Source organism: Mandrillus leucophaeus, unplaced genomic scaffold (assembly GCF_000951045.1).
Source record: "Mandrillus leucophaeus isolate KB7577 unplaced genomic scaffold, Mleu.le_1.0 Scaffold216, whole genome shotgun sequence".
NCBI classification, from domain to species: domain Eukaryota; kingdom Metazoa; phylum Chordata; class Mammalia; order Primates; family Cercopithecidae; genus Mandrillus; species Mandrillus leucophaeus.
In genome coordinates this window covers 4,028,980-4,048,575 of record NW_012102210.1, presented here as the reverse complement: position 1 = coordinate 4,048,575, position 19,596 = coordinate 4,028,980, and the positions used below count along the sequence as shown (strand labels likewise).

The 19,596-nt window shown below is 42.3% G+C and overlaps 1 protein-coding gene across 1 annotated transcript in view; it reads left to right on the top strand.

Annotated features, from left to right (window-relative positions):
- Nucleotides 1-19,596, top strand: part of M1AP (meiosis 1 associated protein) — a 60,064-nt gene that overhangs the window by 31,464 nt on the left and 9,004 nt on the right. The window contains exons 4-6 of the mRNA XM_011980752.1: nt 5,945-6,118; nt 11,210-11,372; nt 12,254-12,395. Coding sequence (XP_011836142.1) covers nt 5,945-6,118; nt 11,210-11,372; nt 12,254-12,395 — 479 coding nt within the window. The remainder of the gene's footprint in view (nt 1-5,944; nt 6,119-11,209; nt 11,373-12,253; nt 12,396-19,596) is intronic.

Below are 19,596 nucleotides of genomic sequence, written 5' to 3'. Positions count from 1 at the left end.
TACCGTTTCACTCCTGTAACCTTTCCATTTCATGACATTGGTGTGACCTGTTCATCTAGTGCACAGATGCCCTGCTCCCCTGCCAGCGAGGGAGCTATTTTTCAACATCTGAGAAGTCTCCTCCCTGATCCCCAGATTTAGGACATTTAGTTGTATTTGTGAGGAACACAATATGTACTAGTTGTTGGTGTTCTATGTATGGTAGTTGGGAGTAGAAAGCAGTGACCAAGGGGGAAAAAAGCATTGAAAAAGGAAAACATATGGCCGGGCGCGGTGGCTCACGCCTGTAATCCCAGCACTTTGGGAGGCCGAGACGGGTGGATCACGAGGTCAGGAGATTGAGACCATCCTGGCTAACACGGTGAAACCCTGTCTCTACTAAAAATACAAAACAATTAGCCGGGTGTGGTGGCGGGCACCTGTAGTCCTAGCTACTCGCAAGGCTGAGGCAGGAGAATGGTGTGAACCTGGGAGGCGGAGCTTGCAGTGAGCCAAGATTGCGCCACTGCACTCCAGCCTGGGGAACAGAGCGAGATTCCATCTCAAAAAAGAAAAAAAAAAAAGGAAAACATACTATTATCATATAAGAGTTCATCATTTTGTGGATGAGAGAAAAGGAAGAAAATTATATTTGTTGGACCTACTGGATGCCATTTATAGATAATCATCTCGCTTTTTAGTGCTTTATTAAGAAATAGGTTGTACTATTCCACTTTGCCCAAAATCACATAGCTAACAACTTTTTTTTTTTTTTTTGGAGATGGAGTTTCACTCTTGTTGCCCAGGTTAGAGTGCAATGGCGCGATCTCAGCTCACCACAACCTCCACCTCCCAGGTTCAAGCGATTCTCCTGCCTCAGCCTCCCAAGTAGCTGGGATTACAGGCATGCACCACCACACCTGGCTAATTTTTTGTATTTTTAGTAGAGATGGGGTTTCTCCATATTGGTCAGGCTGGTCTTGAACTCCCAACCTTAGGTGATCTGGCCGCCTTGGCCTCCCAAAGTGCTGGGATTACAGGCATGAGCCACCGTGCCTGGCTGCTAACAACTTTTAAGCCTCACGTCAAACCCTGATCTTTCCATCAAGCCTTTCATAAACTCGGGAAAAGAAGAAAATCTTTTAAAAAAAAAAATCTGCAATGTGATTAATATTGCCCAAATGAAGCCCACAGATACCCAGGGATGGCAATTAAAGCTAGATAAGGGAGGATATAGTTAAGCATAACTTCTTGGACAAAGAGTTGAGTTCTGGAAGAGCTGCAGGCCATGGGCTGACAGTAATGAAAGCACTAAGGAAGGAAGGAAGTCATGTGGCAAAGAGACTAACTTAGACGAAGCTCAAGAGTTACAGGAAAAAGTAATGAGAGCTGAGGAGGAGGGAGCCACTGTTCAACTCAGGCATTTGCTAAGCTTCAGCTCTATGCAAGGCACTGATAGGGAGGATAAAAGTGAAAAGAAACAATTTCTACCTTTTAATTCACATTTAGATGGGAGAGATCAAAGGTATTCCCAAATAACCATAGTACCAAGGTAAAGTGTAATATGAGCTATATTACAAATGTAAACCAAAAGCTGTGGGGCTACAATAATGGAGGGAATACAATAATGGCAGACTTCATGAAGGAGGTGACATTTGAACTTAGGCTTCAAGGATGCCAATATCTCAACAGGTAGTGATGAGGAGGAATAGTCTGAGCCATCACAGAGGAAGGAAAGAGTAGGGTACTTGTGGAATAATGAGTAGTACCAAGTGATACAGGATGAGTGAGTGACAACAAGAAGGCAGTGTGTGCTCTTGAGCAAAGGAGGGATCTGATGAAACCATGTTTCAGAAAAAGTAACTGGTAGTAATAATAATAAGTAATGGAAGGAAAGAAATGGAGTTTGCTAGGACAGTTAAGAAGCTACTGCCATAATCCAGGCACAAGGAAATGAATGCCTAGACCAGTGACAAAGAAAATGGAAAATAAGTTTAGCCTCTAAAACATTCTGGTTTACACGTAAGTCTCTAGTTTAGATAATGTAAGTCTGTCCCCAAGAGAGTGTTCACTCCCTTCTGAAACTGCAGAACTGAAAACTCAAACCTGAGACACAGCACCTCTATGGAGATTATATGAGAACTTTTTCAAGAAAGCAGTTCTGCTCCATGGCTCTTCCAAGAACATGTAGGTTAAGAACTTAGAAAGGACATTAATGGGTGACAGCAGGGAAGACTGCTGCCTAGCTGGCTGCCAGGAGGACCTAACCACATGACATTTTCCTTCATAGAGAGGCTGTGCTTTAAGCCTGGCTGTTTAGCTCTGCAGGATCAGAAAGTTAATTTTGCCAGCACTCTTTTAAAGACACACACCTTCCTAGGCTCAAGACTAAAGGATAAGCCAGAATGTTTTAGAGGGAGAAGCATAACCATAATCACAAAAAAGAGCAGAGACTTGAAAAACACATCTCTGCCACTGGGACACATCACTGAGTCCGCATGCCTTCTCTGAGCTGCACTCAGGTGGGCATTGCCAGCATGCATCCCTGTTGTTCCCATTCTCTGCGTTTTTGGCCAACCCTCTCCTCTTCCAATAGATGCATTCATTCTTTAGATATGCCAATATAGGCCGGGCAGGGTGGCTCACACCTGCAATCCTAGCATTTTGGGAGGTTGACGCAGATGGATTTCTTGAGCTCAGGAGTTTGAGACCACCCTGAGCAACACGGTAAAACCCCATCTCTACAAAAAATACAAAAATTAGCCCATTGTGGTGGCTCGCACCTGTATTCCCAGCTACTTGGGATGCTGAGGCAGGAGAATCACTTGAGCCCAAGAGGTGGAGGTTGCAGAGAGCTGAGATCACACCACTACACTCCAACATGGGTGACAGAGTGAGACCCCATCTCCAAAAAAAAAAAAAATATATATATATATACACACACACACACACACACACACACACACATATGCCCATAACATCAAAAGTCAAATAAGGCTACAGTCAAATCTTGCCCTGGACAATAAGCCATTCTCCCTTCTTAGGGTAACTTTTTCATTGGCCTCACCATTCTGGTTGATTTTATAGTTTAACTCTCTGAGGAAACCTTTATTTTCCTTACTTCCAGATTCTTGATGGGAGATGGCTTTGCATTGTTCCCTCACGTTGTCTGTGGTAGGAGTGTCTAATCATCCACCCTTTCCCTGGGGGGAAGAAAAGAAACACTTCTTTTCCCAAAAATTCTGTCATTTCAACTCTAAGCAATTTTATCTTCTCTACTTTCTTAGCTCCTTTGCTCAATTCTGGTTTTGTTTTTTTGTTGTTGTTGTTTTGTTTTGTTTTTGTTTTTGTTTTTGCAACTGAGACAATGTCTCACTATGTTGCCCAGGTGGGTCTTGAACTTTTGGGCTCAAGCTATCCTCCTGCCTCAGACTTCTAAGTAGCTGGGACTACAGGCATGAGCCACCACGCCTGGTGTTGATTGCATTGCTTTAGTAGCTGCCACTTTATGCTTTAAGAACTGTTTTGCCTCACTGAGGAGAAGCTGCTCAGTCATTTTCATACTTGTTACTCAAATCAAAGCACAGGCTTCAGGCTTAGAAAAATTAAATTACTTCTTGTTTTGCCTGTGACAAAATAAAATTCACATTATTTTTTAAAAAGACATTTCTCTTTACTTACAAGGAGTTTTTTTTTGACAATGACTTTATATATATCACAGTAGTACCCTAAAACATAATGAGGCAGATGAGAATTTGGGGAAAAATGGTCAAGATTCATGTTGCTTTATAAACTCCTTAAGGGCACAGAGTGTCAGTTATATCTGATGGAATGAATGAAATAACTAACTAGTTAACTAATGAATCCTCATAACTATTCATGGAAGATGGCAGAGTTTTCATCATTCTGGCCATAGAGAAATGCATTTCATGCCCCTTTTCAGCTGCAGGATAAGTTGTTAAATATGACATGAAGTCATTTTTCACCACAGTTCCCCTGTGTTGGAAGAAGTATGTTGGACTGAAGCCCCTTTGTTCCCTGTGGAAAGTCTGCCACCTCTGCAAACTTGTCCTCAGGAATGTCGTTCTAGAAATAATCCAGCCTTCTCCCTGGGGTCTATGAGTCATACACAGAAGCTAATTCATTGGAGCAACTGGCTTTTCTTAGGCCCTTTGTAAAAGTATTTCAGAGATCCCTCCTGATGAAGCAAGGAAAGTAGGGTTCCCCCTCAGCTCCTTTCTAGCTCTTCCCTTATTTGCTCTGTGCTTCTTCCACCACCTCATATTTGGCTTTCACTGATGACCTTTACCTGCAGACCCAGACCCCAGTTCCTTAGCTAGTGTTGCCTGAAGCTGGAATTACACCAGCAAAGCCTCATTACTCCTCCTACCCAGCTCCATTCATTCAGATTTGGAATTAAATCACACTCCACTAGACCCTCCCCATCCTCTTTGCTATTAACCACACGTGTGAGATACAGTATGCCAATGACTGATGCTCCGGGCTTGGTTTTCTACTATAAGGGGATGCCCAAAAATTCATCTTTTTTTCTTTTAGTTTTTTTAAATTCGTTTTTTATAACAAGTAGTAACAGAACACATTTTCACTGTAAAACAACAACATGAAGCTTAAGTCCCCTTTGTTAAACTATTTAATTTGCATTGCTGTATAATTTTTGGTTGTTTTTATATTCTAGAATATTTTGGGGTTGTTTGTTTGCTTTCACAGTGAATTTCTTTCTCTTTTGTTTTATTTTTTATTTATTTTATTTATTATTATTATTTCTTTTCTTTTGAGATGGAGTCGCCCAGGCTGGAGTGCAGTGGCCCGATCTTAGTTCACTGTAGCCTCTGCCTCCCAGCTTCAAGCAATTCTCGTGTCTCAGCCTTTCACATAGCTGGGATTACAGGCGCCCACCACCACACCTGGCTAATTTTTGTATTTTTAGTGGAGATGGGATTTCACCATGTTGGCCAGGCTGGTCTCGAACTCCTGAGTTCAAGTGATCTGCCGCCTTGGCCTCCCAAAGTGCTGGGATTACAGGTGTGAGCCACCATGACTGACCTAGGATTTTTTTTTAACACAAGAAATGCACGATGCCAATAAAATTAAAACAGTATAGAAGTATGAATAGTAAAAAGGGAAAGTATCTCAGAACCCTGCCCTATTTCTACTTCCTGTCCACTGTTAACAGTTTGATGATAGCCTTCCAGAGCTTTGTAAAATGCATTTACGTATATGTATATTTATATGTAGATAGTTTTATTTTTATATAAATGGGATCATGTTATATCTGTTCTACAACTTCCTTTATTTACTTACTATCTCCTAGTTTTTCATGTCAGTACATTTAGCTTTGTTAACAAACGCATAATACTACATAGTTTCAGTGTGTATAATTTAAATATTTCCCTATTGAGGGGATTTGAGTTGCTTCCTATTTGGGGTTTTGATTGTTATTACAGCAATGCTATACCAAACATCTCTGCATATGTCTCTTTGTGTACTACTCAAGAATGTCTCTAGGCTAGATGTCTAGAGGTACAGTCAATGGATCAAAAAATGGATATGGAAGCTGGGCCAGTGACAAGTGCCTATAATCCCAGCTAATCCCAGCTAGTTGGGAGGCTGAGACAAGAAGATTGCTTTGAGGCCAAGAGTTAGAGACCAGCCTGAGCAACATAGTGAGACCTCATCTCTAAAAAATAGTTTTTAAAAAAATTAGTCCTGGTGGTGAGTGCTTGTAGTCCCAGCTACTCAGGAGGCTGAGGCAGGAGGATTGCTAGAGCTCAGGCATTTGGAGGCTGCAGTGAGCAATGACTGCGGGTGTGAACAGCCACTGTCCTCTAGCCTGGGTGACATAATGAGACCCCGTCTCAAAAAAGAGAGGATGGATGTATTTAAAATTTTATATTACTCAAAATTTACAATCTAAGCGAACACTTTATTTCCCTTTCTTTTGCAGAGAGTTCTATTCTGGGAACTGACATTGACCTTCAGACTATAGACAATGATATTGTCAGCATGGAGATTTTCTTCAAAGCCTGGCTACATAACGGTGGAACAGACCAAGAACAAATCCATCTTCTTCTTTCTTCACAGTGTTTCAGCAACATTTCCAGACCCAGAGATAATCCAAGTACATAATAACCCCCAAAAGATATTTAGGCTATGATTATTCTTATCTGGGATCAGGACTCTAGATTGGTGAGTCAGTGGAATAAAGCATTGTTGAGGTTTGGGGACTGGAAGAGGATTGGATGAGGCTGTCCAGTATAAGCATGAGGAATAAGAAGAGAAGTTCTAAGAAGCAATCACAGTTAGAAAGCTGAACCTAATTAAGCCCAACCAGCAAGGGCCAGTTAGTTTAGGGGCAAAGTCTGAGATACCTCAATGACAGAGAATTGGCTAGACTACGTAAGAACACAGTGGATCACATTTCTCAATATTCTTATGTTTAATGTGGTAAATATATTTGACATTATAATTTGGAGCATGCTGCTGCCTCAGCAATATCAATATGGCCTGTGGCAAGAGGAAGAGAACCAAGGTTAAATAAAGATCTTCTCACTAGGGAGGCAGCAAATGGGGGAAAACTAAAGAACCTACAGAGATACACCCCAGGGAGGACAACCAGTGCTCAAGACCATGTTCACAAAGTAGTTCAGGCAATTACTGCAACCAAGAAATCAATCCAGTATTCTGGGCATGCCAGAAGGATCCTGGATAATAGATACTGTTCTGCCTGGCAATTATACTTCATTCCAGGTCCCACTAGATGGCAGGAATAAGGCCATTTCCATTCTCCCATCTCCTCAGAAGGCTGGCTCAGGCAGGACCTGGGGCGGCTGGGCCTGCAGATGGATGGGCCCATCTATCAGTCTAATGAGCCACACTGAGGTTGGGAAAGCTGAGTCCTCAGGTACCAGCTCCAAAGAGAAATGACCAAAGTATATCTTCTTTAGGGCTGGGAGTTGTACCTATCTTTCTCATTGAACAGAATACTGGTAATGGCTACAGAGATCATTGAGGGTTGAAGAATGGATTGAACATGATGTTTACCAAAGCCCTTCTCCTAAGCTTTGACACGATTCACTAGGGTTACTGCCACCTCTGAGAGCTGTTTCTTGGCCATTGGCAGTCTATTTGAGTTTTTATATATGTTCCTTTTCTTCAGCTATTATAGAACTCTTTATGACCATTGTTTCTTTAGGACAGGGAAGGGCTTTTTGGAGGTGTTGCTACACAGGATTAAGGCTTCCCAAGACCGTTTCTGTCTAAGAATGGCCGTCAAGTCTTTTCCTCTCTCCCCCATTTCAACCTAGTGCCCAGGATGCCTTTGCCAACTTAACTTGATTTTAATCTGTCTTTTCTTTGTGTAAAATATTCTTCCCAGAACCTCCTTTCCACCCCTTTTGTCCAAGGCTGATAGTACCAATTTCTCCCTGTCCTATCCTCTGGAATTCACTTATCTGTTTTCCCTATTTAACGCAGCCAGCACCTTTATACAGAAGCTAGTGTACAGCTAGCATTACTAAGCCCTTCCTCTGTGCCAAGCACTAAATTAACTTCATTTCTTGCATTATCCCATTTTATCTTCACATAACACTATGAGGCAGGTACTGTTACCATATGTCATTGAATCTAAGATGCTGTAATTGTAAGATACACCACTATTTTATGTACCAGTAAGAAAGAAAACAGGCTAGGTGCAGTGGCTCACTCCTATAATGCCAGCATTCTGGGAGGCAAAGGTGGGAGGATCCGTTGAAGCCAGGAATTAATGACAGCCTGTGCAACATAGATCTGTCTCTACAAAAAATAAAAATAAAAAATTAGCCAGACACGGTGGCATGCACCTATAGTCTCAGCTACTCAGGAGGCTGAGCCAAGAGGATCACTTGCACCTAGGAGTTCAAGGTTGCAGTGAGCCGTGATGGAGCCTCTGCACTTCAGCCTGGGTAACAGAGTGAGACCCTGTCTCTAAAAAAGTTTTCCTAATGATAAAGTTTTCTTTAAAAAAAGAAAGAAGACATTGCCTATTAAACATTACACAGCTCTTTCTTGTCACTTAGAAGTAGTATTTTACCTGCATTGAGAGAGCTCTTTTAGATTAGAGTAGTAAGTAAGGACTTAGAGTGCCTACCTGGCCAATGGCAATTGTAAGACACAGATAGAGATGAAAAAAAATATGTCTTAGAATCAATTAAATACAATATTACCCCCATTTTACATATGAGAAAACTGAGACTTAGAGAAATTAAACATACTTTCCCAGGGCTGCACAGAAAATTAGTAGCAGAGCTAAGATTTGAAGTCAGGCAACAGGGCCTACTCTTAAACCTTAGGATCAGAAATCTATATTTTGTACACTTGACACTCTCAGCCCAGACAATGTCAATAAACCCAGGTCTGTCTTCCTCCAGAACCTGGGCTTTTATATACTATATTAACCTGCCTCGTGCTAAGCAATTCTGAACAAAGGGGCTAGAGATTCACTTCTTTCATTAGGAGGGCTGGGACCCTCAGAGGTCAAGAACTCCTGTAACCAGCCTTTCTTCCACTGTCACATGGCATTTGCCCATGGTGCTAATTGGAATTTCTCTGGCTTCCCCTCTCTCTTTCCAAAGCTTTCAGCACCAGGGTCAGAGCCAGAATATTTATCTCCATCTATAATCATTTTTTCAGAAATTTGTAGGTCTGTGGGATGCAGAGTGGAACTTAGATCCAGACTGCAGTCAGCTTTTCTGCTGGGGAGGTCTTCACTGGAATCCAGATGTTCAGGCACAGCTGGAATGAGGTCTGGGGAAATTAGGCCTCTTCTAGGGTGGATGTGAGATTTTAAACAACCACAATAAAGATTATGCTGTCACTATTATTTTAAAAATTTATGTATTGCCACACATGTAGATTTCTGGACTATGGCTCACTACAAAAACTGAAAGAAAAAAACCCCAAGTTTTCCTCCTCTAGACTCTTTGGGTTGTGTGTCTCAGATGTTCACTCTGACTCCTTCTTACAAGGTTCTCTATCTGATGCCACCTGCTTCTTTGACTGCCTAGGGCCCTTCACCCCATATCTAGGTGCTTCCCTTAGAAAGGCCTTCCTCTGACAGAGCACACGGTGAGCTACACATGAGTTTCTTTTCTTGTTCTTAGGTACTGTGTCTGCCACATCTGCATCTGGGCTCTGGGTAGGAGAAGCACACCTGCTTCTAAATTCAAACCCTGCTAAAACAGCTTTCCCAGCTTTGGGACACTCTGCTGAGACCACAGTTTGGGTAGTTCGTAATCCAGGCTGCAATAAGAATCACATGGGGAACTTATAAAAAAATACCAGTGTCTCAGGGCGGGGAACATCATACACTGGGGCCTGCCATTGGGTGGGGGGTTGGGGGAGGGATAGCATTAGGAGAAATACCTAATGTAAATGATGAGTTAATGGGTGCAGAAAACCAACATGACGTGTATACATATGTAACAAACCTGCACGTTTTGTACATGTACCCTAGAACTTAAAGTATAAAAAAAAATACCAGTGTCTGGGCTTCACCCCCAGAGACCCTGATTCAGTTGGTCTGGGGTAGGGCCCAGACATCAGTATCTTTTTCAGGTTTCCTAGATCAGGGGTCCCCAACCCCTGTGGCCTGTTAGGAACTGGATCAGCAGGAGGTGAGCAACAGGTGAACGAGCATTACCATCTGAGCTCTGCGTCCTGTCAGATCAGCTGCGTCATTAGATTCTCACAGGAGCCCAAACCTTATTGTGAACTACACATGCAAGGGATCTAGGTTGTGCACTCCTTATGAGAATCTAATGCCTGCTGATCTGAGGTGGAACAGTACCATCCCCCACCACCCTGTGGAAAAACCAGTCTTTTATGAAACCAGTCACTAATGGCAAAATGATTGAGGATTGCTGCCCTAGATGATTCTTACTGCAACCAGAATTGAAAACCTCAGCCCGATGAACACAGCTGTCCAGTCCTAAAGCCTCAGGACTGGAAATGGAGAAGTCAGGCACAGAGGAAATGAGAGGAAGCTGGAGTCCTGTCCAGTCCTAAAGCCTCAGGACTGGAAATGGAGAAGTCAGGCACAGAGAAAATGAGAGGAAGCTGGAGTCCTAGGCAAAGTCCCTCCTACTGACTTCCTGTGCTCTGGGACATGTCAGGCTGAGGGCCGTCTCACACAGAATTAGTGTCTTATTAACAATGTCTAATGTGATAAGACCTAATGTCTAGGTCTTATTCACGGGGCCCAGGAGGGCCAGCTGGATCTGACATCTGTTCTGCCATTCTATTTTTTTCTATGTTGTTTTTTTACCTCATGTTGCAGTTAGTACAGTCATTTCACAAGTCACTAACATCAACTACCAGCCTTCTCAGAAATACTTAACATTCGTATATTCACAAGTTTGTTATCAGTATTCAAACCAGGTATATGTTTTATTGAAGAACTTTGTAATATCAAGGATTCAAGCTTGTGCAACAGATCATCATACACTATGGCATATGCAGTTCCCTACTGGAGCAGAAGCTTAATACAGAAGAGTATAATACCGAGATGAGTAACTCCTACCTAGCCTAAGCACTCCTCAGAATTGTCTGATGCCACTGTGATGCTCCAAGGCCCAGAAGGTCCTAAATTCATGTTTCCTTGGGGGAATTAAAAAATAAGCTATTTCAGGAACTTATTCCTTTCCCCCCACCCGGAATGTCCCTGAATGAGCCCACAGAGAAACAGTAGCAGTCATCTGACTGCCTGACTTCTGCTTTCCTGCTCTTCCTTCATCTGACCTGCACTGTTGCCAAAGCTTAGCCACAAGGAAGCAGCAGAAGCAAGATTTCCTTCTGTGATTGCCAAAGGGCCTCTGCATATTTTGGCATTAGCTACCTCCTCCACAGAGGATGCATGTTCCTCAGACTGGATCACAAGCCAGATGTCTCACTATGAGATAACTCCTCAGCCAGCTCAGAAGTAAAACAAGTAAAAATCATGTCAGACCCTTGAAAATAAGTTAACTCTTGTGTAGAGCGATAGAGATACTTATAGGTTCCAGACCGGCTTTCCCTTCCCAAACCAGTCAGACTTTCCTCTTTCCACTCTCCTGCCTACTCCTATCCCTTGCTTGCCTGGTAGAGATGGAATGGATAGCAGATGTTGTCTCTTAATGGCATAGCCTAAGGTAACTTATTACTCACAATCCTTCCTCCAATGCTGCTTTTATTGTAGTGTGTCTGAAATGTGATCTCCAAGAGCGACTGCTCAGCCCATCCCTACTCCCTGGCACAGCTGACGGCTCCTTGAGAATGGATGACCCCAAAGGAGACTTCATCACACTCTATCAGATGGCTTCCCAGTCATCGACCTCTCATTACGAGCTCCAAGTGATCAAGTATGGTCCAAGGGAACCTCCCCAATCCATGCAAATGCTATTCTTAGTGGTTCTGTGACTAGGAGGTCCAGAGGTAGATGGTATCTCTTAAGTGTCAGGCAGGCAAGAGTCAGTTCCAAAGTAGCAGTTACAGCTACGGCATGAGGAAGCAAAGACAGGCTACTCAGCATGTGGAGGCTAAATGTGCAGATGGTGGGAGAAGCGCTACAGTAGAACATGCTGAGGTCTGCATGAGGATTGTTTTTCTTTTGACTCATTAGAAAGGTGTTTATCCATTCAGTAAATGTTTACTGAATAACTACTTTGTTTAAGCATCAGGACAGAGATCCAGCCTTCAAGGAGTAAGTGGTACATAGGATCTACCCCTGCCCCCTCCCATTTCTCTAACTACTAGAATTCCTTCTTCCAGGAGAACCAATTGTAGAAGAGAATTAGCAGGCCAGGCATGGTGGCTCATGCCTGTAATCCCAGCCACTCTGGGAAGCTGAGGCAGGAAGATCGCTTGAGCCTAAGAGTTCAAGGCTGCAGTGAGTTATAATCGGACCACTGCACTCCAGCCTGGGTAACAGAGCAAGCCCTTATCTTGAAGAAAAAAAAAAAAAAAAGCATACACACACACAATGAATTAGCAATGATGGCAGAGTCCACTTCAACTCTTCCCAGTTGCTACCACTGTGCCCATGCAAAGGTTCCTGAACTTTGACGATCTTCTGTGTGCTAGATACTATGCTAGATGCTGGCCATACAAAGATGGATAGTTCACAGACACTAATTTAAAAGCTTTCACAGTAGCATCTTAGAGTTAAGCTGAATTGAAGTGGATCTAGGTAGAGGTTCCAGATATCACTAAGGAGTCTTTCACTGTAATTATCTCTTCCTAGGGCTTTAAAATCTAGCGGGCTCTGTGAGTCATTGACATATGGACTCCCATTCATCCTCAGACCTACAAGCTGTTGGCAGCTGGACTGGGATGAGCTAGAGACAAATCAGCAACATTTCCATGCTTTGTGTCACAGCCTGCTGGTGAGTACCCATGTCCCCAGGTGTAAAAGAAGAATCATTTTTAAAGTACCAACCACAGAAAAGCAGCTAACTAACTCTGCCCAATCCTAAATCTGCCTCAACCCTCAAGAGGACAGAAAAAACTGGATATACTCTGAAATTTGGAGTAAATATGACTTGCCTTTTGTTGGTTTCATGCTATAGAGAATAATTCCTGAATTCAGTTATACAACACTAAACTTGAAAATTCCCTATTTGTAAGCTTAACATTTAAATGGCAACAGGGAATTTTCCATAAGTACCTGTATTTTAAAACCTACTTCCTTCCTAACACTGTGATAGACATTATGGTTCATTTAAATGAAGAGCACTTAGTCTGTGCCAGACATTGTGTCAAGCCCTAGATATGTATTCTGTAGTGACCTAAAAGACATTAACTATGACCTCAAGAAACCCACTCTCCAATGGAAGAAACAGAAATGTATATATTCTTAATTATGAGAAGTTTATAAAGGAAAAGAAGAGGCTGCTATAAGAAAGCCTGTCTATAAAAGTGACATTTAAACTAAGACCTACAAGATAAGTGAGAATTAACCAGGTGAAGGGTGGCAGAAAGAGCATTCCAGGTGTAGGGAAAGGCATGTGCAAAGACCCTAAGGCTGGAAAGAGCTGAGAGAAAAATCAAGAACAGAAAAGCCATTGTGACAGAAACAGGGAGGAAGGGAGAGAGTGACAAAAGGTAGGGTTAGAGAGGTGAGCAGGGGTCAAATCATGCAAAGCTTTGTAGGCCAAATTAAGGATTTGGACTTAAGGAAACAAATCATGAGAAATAACATTATCTATTTAAGTTTTTAAAATATTACTTGGGCAGAAATTTGGAAATGAACTTGCAGAAGCAAAAATGGAAACATGAAAATGAGATAGGAGGGTATTGCAGTAGTCTAGGCAAGAGACAGTGGTGATTCGGACTAGAACATTGCAAGTCAAGATGAGATGAGCAAACCAATTAGAGAAATATTTTAGAATTGTTTCTTGGCCTTTTGGCTATGACCAAGTGTAGAAATATTTCAGAGACAGGATTGTCAGAACTTGTTTGAGAGATTGGATATAGGGAGTGAGAAACAGGAAGTATCAAATAACTGCCCAGTTTCTGACTTGAACTAGATGGATGTCATTCCCTGAAATGGAAAAAATAAAAGCAGTCACATGAAACTAACACAACACTTAGCAAAATTAAAACAACTGCAAATAGAATGCAAAGACAGATATAGAATGAAGGTTTGACCTAGTAGGATGATGAGGACAGCACAGCAATGCATTTCTTTCACTATCAGAAGCAGACTTCTTTTTTTCCTGTTTCAAAGCCCACACTCCCCTTTAGGTCCACCCACTGAGTTCCTGTTTCCTGTCTGAAGAACACCCATCTCCTGTCTTTGCAGAGCAGAGACAACGGAGCCGTTGTAACTGTTAGTGCCTGACAGCTCAGTTTACTATTTACTCCACCCAGTTCCTCAGAATCTGAGATGATACATCACTTGGGAAGAATTTCTCCCAGGTGGCTTCAATACATTCTTACAGTATTTGATATTTTAAACATACACTGACATTTTAATACACTGCTAGAAAGGGTGTAAATTTTCTGGAAAATGATACCCTTTCCTTTTGCTGGGAATGTAGCCCAAGAAAACAGTCAGGAAAGGGAGCGAAGATATGTACCAGCATGTTCATCTTAGTGTTATTTACAATGGTGAAAAATTGGAAACAACTCAAATGTCCTAAGTAGGGGAAAAGTTATAGGAACTATAACCTGGTGTGGTGACTCACGCCTGTAATCTCAGCATTTTGGGAGTCCAAGGCAGGTGGATCATTTGAAGCCAGGAGTTCAAGACCAGCCTGGCCAACATGGTGAAATCCCATCGCTACTAAAAATACAAAACGTAGCTAGGCATAGTGGCACGCCCCTGTAATCCCAGCTACTCGGGAGGCTGAGACATAAAAATCACTTGAACCCGGGAGGCGGACGTTGCAGTGAGCCAAGAGCACACCACTGCACTCCAGCCTGGGTGACAGAGCAAGACCCTGTCTCAAAAAATAGTTATAATAGGCCAGGCATGGTGGCTCACGCCTGTAATCCCAGCACTTTGGGAGGCCAAGGTGGGTGGATCACAAAGTCAGGCATTCGAGACCAACCTGGCCAACATAACGAAACCCCATCTCTACTAAAAATAAAACAAGATAAAAAATTAGCTGGGCGTGGTGGCAGGAACCTGTAATCCCTGCTACTTGGGAGGCTGAGGCAGGAGAATCGCTTGAACCTGGGAGGCAGAGGTTGCCGTGAGCCGAGATTGTGCCACTGCACTCCAGCCTGGGCAACAGTGTGAGACTCTGTCTCAAAAAAAAAAAAAAAAAAAAAGTAATAATAAGGATAGGAAAAAGTATTCCCTTCCATCCTGGCTTACCTACACAAGATTAGAGTCTCCCTGCCACTAAACTCAGGGTCTGAGGATCTGTATTTATCTATCTATCTATTTATCAAACATTTACTGACCACTGTGTGCCAAGCACTGTTGTAGGGATGAAGAGACCTCTTCTTTTTTTTTTTTTGAGGGGATGGAGTCTCGCTTTGTTGCCCAGGCTGGAGTTCTGTGGCATGATCTCGGCTCACTGCAAGCTCCGCCTCCCTGGTTCACGCCATTCTCCTGCCTCAGCCTCCCGAGTAGCTGGGATTACAAGCATGCACCACTACACCCACCTAATTTTGTATTTTTAGTAGAGACAGGGTTTCTCCATGTTGGTCAGGCTGGTCACAAACTCCCAACCTCAGTTGATCCGCCCACCTCAGCCTCCCAAAGTGCTGGGATTACAGGCGTGAGCCACCGCGCCTGGCTGCAAAACAGTGTTTAAATGCCTCTTCCTTCTTGCTTTTCACATGACATTTTCTCCAAGCAGCAAAAATCCTGAATGGCAGTATGTTATAGAGTACAAACTTTTCACAAACTTCAGCTCATTAATTCAACACAAATATTTTTAAGTGTGACAAGATTTATTTAGGGTTTTCAGGGTACTATCTGCTATTGTTATTTCTCCCCTTTTTTGGAAAAAGGCCTCAGTTTTAATTATTTTCTTCCCAAAATAAATCACACATTTGGTTACAATTAAAAAAAAAAAAGATTTATTTAGGGTTTTAACCTCCTAAGCCTATTTTTACAAGTTTGCCATGCTTCTTTAACTCCATCTTTGGTTTTTTATTCTTTCATATACCTTTTTCATATGTTCTTTTAAAATCTGACTTCAAGTCAGCTCCCTATTTAACTCTCTTGCTTTCTGTTTTTCATTGTGATGTTCCCCTCCAGCCAAGTTCTCGTTCTAACTTCTGCCTTTCTGTTAATAGCAGCACCGCCATTGTCTAGTCACCCAGGCTTGAAACCTCAGTCACTTTCAGCCATCTCACCCTTTACACCTACTTCATCACTAAGTCACATCAATTTTCCACTCATAACATGAGTTGTTAACTCTCCTTTACTTCCTGTTCCCACTGCTTGTCTCACCAGGACTTCTTCAGTAAACTCCTAACAGGCTTCCCTGCCTCCAATCTCTCTCTCTTCTGGTTTTCCCTGCACATTGGCACCAGCTTAATTTCCTTGAAGCATTCCCCTATCACATGTTTTTCTATGTTATCAATATTCAATCACATATTACACCTTGCCTATTCTATCCCTATAGCATCTGTTATCACTATCCTAGTTCAAGCCCTTTTAACCTTTCCTTTAATACTGCAATAATCTCTCAACTTGTCTCAATGCTTTTAGTGCTTCCCATTCCTAGTCCACTTCGCATAATGCCAACAGATTAATCTTTTGATTAGTCTATTCAGCACTGATTCTGCCACTACTCAGCTTAAAAATACTTTGTGGCTTACTATTGTTCATCCATAAAGTCCATATTCCTTAGCCTAATATTCAAGGTCCCACCTTATCTCCCATTATTCCCCTTCGTTAACCATACACTCCAATCAAATTAATATAAAAACCTTAAATTTTTCCGCCTTTGAGCCTTTGTTCATGTTGACCTTTCTCTCATTTCTGTGTGTTCAAATCCTACCCTATCCTGAAAGACCAAGCTCAAGTGGTACTTCTTGAATGAGAGCTCTCCAGTTTCTTCCACTTGTCATTAGACATTTGTATGCTGTTTCTTTTTGGAGAAAAGCATATTTCAAGTAGGTTTTTAAGTATATGATCCTATGTTTGAGATTAAAGTCAAAGATATAATTTGACTACCCAAACTCCAGATTGACATAGTGCCTTTTCTACCACTCCCCCACTTTACTAACCAATTCCTAGGCTTTGGTCAAATTTAGGCCCACAGTAGAAATTCCCCCTTTCTTACTTCTCTTTTTGGAGGAGTCACGGCAAGGCAGTTTTCTAATATGTTGTAGTAAAATATAATTTGTATTGTCCAGGAAAATCCTGGACTGTGGAATCACATGGCCTTAGGTTCCTGACAGCTTTTTTCATTTTCCAACTGTGTGAACTTAGGCAACTTGCCTACCCTCACTAAGCATTGGGGTATTTATCTATTTGTAACCCTAACAAATGTAATGGCCCCTATGTGGCTTAGTCTCTGCACAAATGGCATATATGGAAGCACTATCAGAGGCCCAAAAGTAAATTTTAAAGTGATTTGTGTATTCAAAGGACAGCAAAGAGGATCTAGTTCATAACCCACGATGACATTTCTCAAATATTCTTCCCCCACCCAATTATCTCTAACCTGAAGCTGTTCCTAGAACCTTTCACACACACAGGTATACATACACACACACACACACACACACACACACACACACATACATACACAAAATATCTCTACCTCCTCAGTCCCTGTTCTCTCTCAGTCCTCTTCCTCCCTCTCTCAGCCATATATTATAAATTGACTTAGCCTCTCTGACATAATGTAGTCCTCCTCTCTCTCAGGTCCTGTCTCCTTCTACCTATTTAAAATACTAAGAACTAAAGCTGATAAAGCTTCTTCTTTAATCAATAGAAGTAGAGTGAGGGAGGGCCGGGCACGGTGACTCACGCCTCTAATCCCAGCACTTTGGGAGGCAGAGGCAGGCAGATCAACTGAGATTAGGAGTTCAAGACCAGCCTGGCCAACATGGTGAAACCTCATCTCTACTAAAAATATAAAAATTAGCTGGTGGTAGTGGTGCATGCCTGTAATCCCAGCTACTTGGGAGGCTGAAGCACGAGAATCACTTGAACCGAGGAGGCAGAGGTTGCAGTGAGCCGAGATCACGCCATTGCACTCCAGCCTGGCAGCCTGGGTGACAGAGTGAGACTCCATCTCAAAAAAAAAAAAAGAAAAAAAAAGTAGAGTAAGGGAGAAGGTGCATGACACACACATTGGTAACTATTGTCCCATCACGTATAAAATATAGACAATAAAATATACCTCATGTGGTTTTTAAGATGATTAAATATTGGGTGTGTAAAGCACCCAGCACATGTCTAGCACATGATTTCCACACAGTGGTTGGCTAGCAGTTCTACAGTTTCCATTTGTTTCTATTTTTGTAGATTCTAATTCTCTGAAGAAATTCTCCATATTTTCATCTAATTTCTTTTTTTTTCTTTTCTTTTTTTTTTTAGACAGAGTCTTGCACTGTTGCTTAAGCTAGAGTGCAGTCGTGTGATCTCGGCTCACTGCAAGCTCCACCTCCTAGGTTCACTCCTTTCTCCTGCCTCAGCCTCCTGAGTAGCTGGGACTACAGGCGCCTGCCACCACGCCCGGCTAATTTTTTGTACTTTTAGTAGAGACGGGGTTTCACCGTGTTAGCCAGGATGGTCTCGATCTCCTGACCGCATGATCCACCCACTTTGGCCTCCCAAAGTGCTGGGATTACAGGCATGAGCCACCGCGCCCGGCCCTAATTTCTTAAATATACTAATCATGGTAATTTTAAGGTTCTTGTCACCTAACCCCAATACCTGGATCACTTATGTATTTGTTTCTATTGTCTCTTTTTTCTCTTGGTGTTCAGACATGTGGCACATGTCTTTTGTCACACCTGGCAATAACATATATAAATAAATTGTAGAGACTCCAGCTGGTGTTAGCTTTCTCTAGAGAGGGCTCACCCTTCCCACACTAGGCAGATAGAGTGGTGGCTGAGCATCCTGTTTCACTAGAAACTGTGCTGAGTCAAGGCTGGGCTGCAGTTCTGCTAATGCTCAATCTATCCAGGGTTTGTTCCTGGCCCCCCAGAGTTTTCCACTGAAAGCCTGGTGTATTATGTGTATCCCCTCCCTTTGGAAGGTCCCACCTCTAATCACTGGCGCCCAAGTCTGCTCAAACATTCTACTTTTTGGAATCTTTCTCCTTAAGTGTTTTTGCCTTTTGCTCCATGCAGCCCTAATATTTGGCAAATGTGTTTGGGGGAAAATTAACTTGATTCCCATCCCTTCCCACCACCAAGGCTCCACCAAAAAATCTGCTAGTTTCTCTTTTCTCCTATACTTGCCTCCACAGGTGGAAGTCTTGGATTCTCAGCTCCTCCAGCCACCACTACCAGCATGCCCTCTGTCCCAGAATCAACATATACTCCCAGGGTATAAGCAGCTGCAATAATTCCCTCATTTCTGTGGACTCTTCCTTCTCTAGAGACTTAGCTACCTCTAGATCTCATTGCCTCAGCAACTCCTTAATGCCTTCCAACAAATTATCCAGCTTTTCTGATTGTTCTAGGCAGGAGAACCAGTCTGCCTCTGGCCACTCCAACCCACTTAGATGCAGAAGTAGATGTTTATTAAATGCTCATTTATTCCCCCTTTGCTATCTGTTCCGACATACAGCACATCTTCTAAGTTCCCCTTAGCCATTTGGCTGGCTTCACCATATTTTCATTTTCAGGCTCGTGGATTTCCTTACAAGTGTGGGTATAGCTCAGTTTATTCAACCACTGCCTCTTCACTTGCGCTTCTTTTTTTTTTTTTTTTTTTTTTTTTTTTTTTTTTTTTGAGCAGTTCTTCTGAACAGAGTTCACATTGCCATAATTAAGTCGTAATGATTAGTGCCAACCCACCAGTCCTCATCGACTATAAATGTTGTGTAACTTTTCAAATTACATTTTACACATACTCTAAGCCTTCGTCAATCACAGCCTTGTTATTTCATTCCCTGATTTTTCACTTGAAAATTTTTTCTGTCTTCCTCATAGATT